The following is a 3,864-nucleotide window of genomic DNA, read 5'->3' on the forward strand; positions in this document are numbered from 1 at the left end:
TGGTCCAGACTGTTTTGAATACCTTTTATTAAAGAAAGACCACAACAGATGGTAGAAAAAATTGTCCGTAGGTGAAATGTTGGGATCTCAAAACTCAGCTGGGCAAGCTGGAGTGACCTGATCTAACTGGGTTAGATCAGAACCCCAGAGGTTCCTTCCAACTCAGAGCAGGTTTCTGATACCTACTTAAACCTTTCTCAATCCCAGGTTCTGTTCCTAGTTGAGCTACCTCACAAGGCACAGCTTCCCATGTTATTTAGATCTCCTCTTGTTTATCTTTGGATACTTTAATAGTCTTTTCCAGATCATCACTTAAAGACAGATTACTTTTCTTACCCACATTTTGCTCTGTGAAATGTGCAGATGTCCTCCCCTGCTCACTTTGGGCTCTCTGTTGGAATAGGTTGTGTTTTCAGGGACATGGCAGGGATAATTGCTCTTCCCTTTGTTTTCTCAGAAGAAGGGGTGTGTTTGCCTGTGACATGTGCATTTCCAGTCATATAAGCTAGAGGATTCTGAGGTTGTGATCATAGTACTTAGACACCTACAATGTGAAAACTGTAGAGAATTCCTATAATTGTATAGTAAGTAATGTTACTATTTACTTACTATTTTTTAAAGATAAATACATTTGTCTGATTTGGACTATTTGCAGGCAGGGGAGGGAAAAAGCTTTAGACTGTTTCCTTTTGTCACATTTCATTTTCCTGCAAAATGGTTTAGATCAAGCTACAAAAGGAACAGTTTGCTTTGTTGCCTTCACTGCTCATTGACATAAACATCGAATGTAAAATGTTTCCTTCTTTTTCACACAGGTAAATAGCAAGATACAGAGAATGGACACTCAATTATTTTCCCCACTGTTAGGAGGAATTACTAGTACTCCACCTCCTCTAGGATCTTCCCATCTGTCTAGTGACTGGGCAGCAGGTGGAGAGGAAATCAGCTCAAAATCTTCATTTCAAGACTGCACAAAGGAAAGGTAGGAGCATCCTTGGGATCACCTCATGGTGGTGCTCTGTAACACTGAAATTGTTCCTGAGCAGAAGACATGAGATTCCAGATCTTTATAGGAAGAGTTTATGGGATGACTAGAAACTCGTGACATTTTCTTTGCTGTGTCATAGTTATTGTAGAGCTTGTGAAAAAAGGTAGAGGTTGTGTGTGTAGAGATGTGTATTTTTGCATGTGAAAACCCTTTAAAACTTGGAGAGAATACTTTTTTTAGGGAATGAAACGCAAAACTGCCATATGTAATTGAAAACTCCTTAAGGAAGAAAAAACCCCACTCTCCTGTGGCTCCCATCCCTCTGTACCCATGTGGAGCTCATACTGATCCTGCTTCATAATGTAGAGTGTTTCCTGGAACATGTACAATGCAGACTGTTAGACATAGGTTGAGTGTGGTATCTCTGACACTGAAAGCATAAATACACATTCAGCTACTCCTGAAAATATGCCAGCCTGCTGTCCTTCTGTCCCATTAAAATAATGCACTCAAGTTTGATTTTTGTATTAAAAAAATGATGTTAGCAGTTTAGGATGCTAAGGGTTCTATTACTTGAGTCATGGAGCATTTTTATTCCTCTGGAGAAATCTGCTGTGCTCAAGTCTTGACTATTGCAAGCACTTCTGATCCTCCAGGCTTAATAATGCAGGAGAATGATTAAAGGTACAGAGGAGGGCAACAAGGCTGGGCAGGGGTTTGAAAGCTTCCGTGTCACTGGAGAGTCAATAAACTTACTCTTTCATTTCAGTAAGTCTGTTCTGCAGAGGAGTGATTTCTGTAAAATCATGAATGACACAAGGATTGTGAGGAACAGGGAATGGCACTGGCCTTGAACAAGTGACTGCCCTAAGAAATTGTCAAGGATTCAGGTTCTCCTGCCTTGAATTGCCTTGTAGTGCTTCTGGTATATGTACCTGAAGGAGGAGCTTGAAAGCCTTATCTTACTTCTGTCTAACCTTTACCATTTATTTGGGCAATTTTAGATTTGCTACTGTCCTGTGCTTGTTCTTTCCTAGGATTTTTATTTTTTTTTCTTTTCCAGTCCACCCAGCTTCCTGCTGCCCTGTCTGCTGTCCTGAAATGGCTAGCAATTCTGTTTTTAATTTCCATGCCACATAGTAAATTGTCTCCCTTGCTAGAAATCATTATCTAGGTGGAAGCTTGGATCTGTGATCTCCAGAAATTTGAGTGAATAGGCCTCTTTTGGTCACAGAAATTGGAAGTAAATAGGCCTCTTTTTAGAAAAAAATAGTAAATTGCCATCTGACAGAGAGACCTGCTTATCAAATATCAGTTACAGCCCTACATTCATAAAACATTTTCAAGAATCTTTGCACTTACATATATCCTAAACAAAACCACATGGACCAAATACATGGTCATGAAGTAAAGAACAGAGGTAGTTAGAAGTCAAAGTGTGGTGAGGTTGTAAAAGGCAGAAGTGGCTGATTTTTGCTGTGGCAAGAGATTGCCAAGATGACAGCCTTAATAATGTAGCCCACATTTTATAGTTCTGTTAATCTGCAAAATCAGCACGAGCAGCATTAGCAGATGTTGTAGTTGTTTGGATAAGCTGACACCAAGGATTTCTGAGAGGTCTTCAGGGACACAGAAACACATCAGCTGAGAACAGGATGATGAGTGAAATTTATTGAAGCAAAACATCGCATGGTAGGGGGAAGGAGCTCTTAATTGTTATGTTTAAATTAGTTTCTGAGTAAGGATTAGGTGGCATTACAGACAGCTCTGTGAAGATCTCCTTTTGCACCTAAAGTAAAATATAGAAGTTGGGCTTCTGTGAGAGTAGTGATGGTTGAACACCTTTGGTATTTAACAGGAATATTTAATAATGTGACCATCTCCTTTCTAAAAGGTGATTAAAAGTGGTTCATTTAAGTCTAACTTAATTTTTCTGAGATGAAAATAGGTAGTTCTTGAGTAATGAAAGCAGATAAATTAGAATCCTCAAGAGTTTGAGAAGATTGATCATATTTACCCTCTAAAGGAGAACAGGCAAGAGATGAAGAAATATCTTTAAAATAGTTATGGTGATTGAAAAGGAAGAAAAATCTTTTGCTGCTTGTGTCTCTTCACATAACAGCTTGAGAAGTCTCTGGTGAAGCAAGAGCTTAGGATAGAATTTAGGATATAGAATTCATGACTGCAGGAGAAGATTTCTATATATGGATGCTGAGAACACATTAAATCCAGAACACTTAGCAAATGCTGCTAAAGTAAAGGCTTAATGGTTTACTTTTCATTTTGTCTGTTCTATTTAGGAGAACAATACTTTTATTTATGCTTTTTAAATTATTTTTTTTCAGGGCTCCAATAAATCTTCCTTATTCTGGCAATGGCCCTGATATGTTTGGTCTAGTGTCAAGCATTTTGGAGGAGCCAAGCAAGCCAGAAGCAGTTACAGATTGGTGAGTTTGTTCTGAAAGATCTTATATCATAGAATCATAGAATGGTTTGAGTTGAAAGGACCTTAAAAATCATCTAGTTCCAAACCTTATGTCCCCTTGTCACACACATATGATAGACACTTTGAATTATTTCAGAGATGAGTTGAGTAAGGCCTCATAAATCCCCTTGAAATGTACAAGTGTTTCTCTTCACTTCAATTGCCAGGAAAAAAACAACAAAGATGCAACAATCTGTTAAAAAAGCAAATTTTTGAGTGTCTTTCATCAGCCTAGAGCTTTTTTGGGAGAAAAAAAACCCCACCAAACTGATTTTATCCAGAAGGGAGCTGACTGAATACAGTCAAATCTAAAATATTTAATCCAAATCAACTCTATATTTCTGAGTTTAGTTAGTACAAGCACTAGAGACCAGCACTGGTGGTCAACTTC

At 38.3% G+C, this 3,864-nt stretch overlaps 1 protein-coding gene across 1 annotated transcript in view; it reads left to right on the forward strand.

Moving 5' to 3' along the window:
* The first annotated feature begins 836 nt into the window (after nt 1-836).
* The window catches only part of LOC104385994 (uncharacterized protein C17orf104 homolog), a 9,801-nt gene continuing 6,773 nt past the window's right edge, over nt 837-3,864 (forward strand). The window contains exons 1-2 of the mRNA XM_009994530.1: nt 837-982; nt 3,334-3,435. Of these exons, the coding sequence (XP_009992832.1) occupies nt 837-982; nt 3,334-3,435 (248 nt within the window). The remainder of the gene's footprint in view (nt 983-3,333; nt 3,436-3,864) is intronic.

Source organism: Chaetura pelagica, unplaced genomic scaffold (genome assembly GCF_000747805.2).
Source record: "Chaetura pelagica isolate M959 unplaced genomic scaffold, ChaPel_1.0 scaffold130, whole genome shotgun sequence".
Taxonomy (NCBI): Eukaryota; Metazoa; Chordata; class Aves; order Apodiformes; family Apodidae; genus Chaetura; species Chaetura pelagica.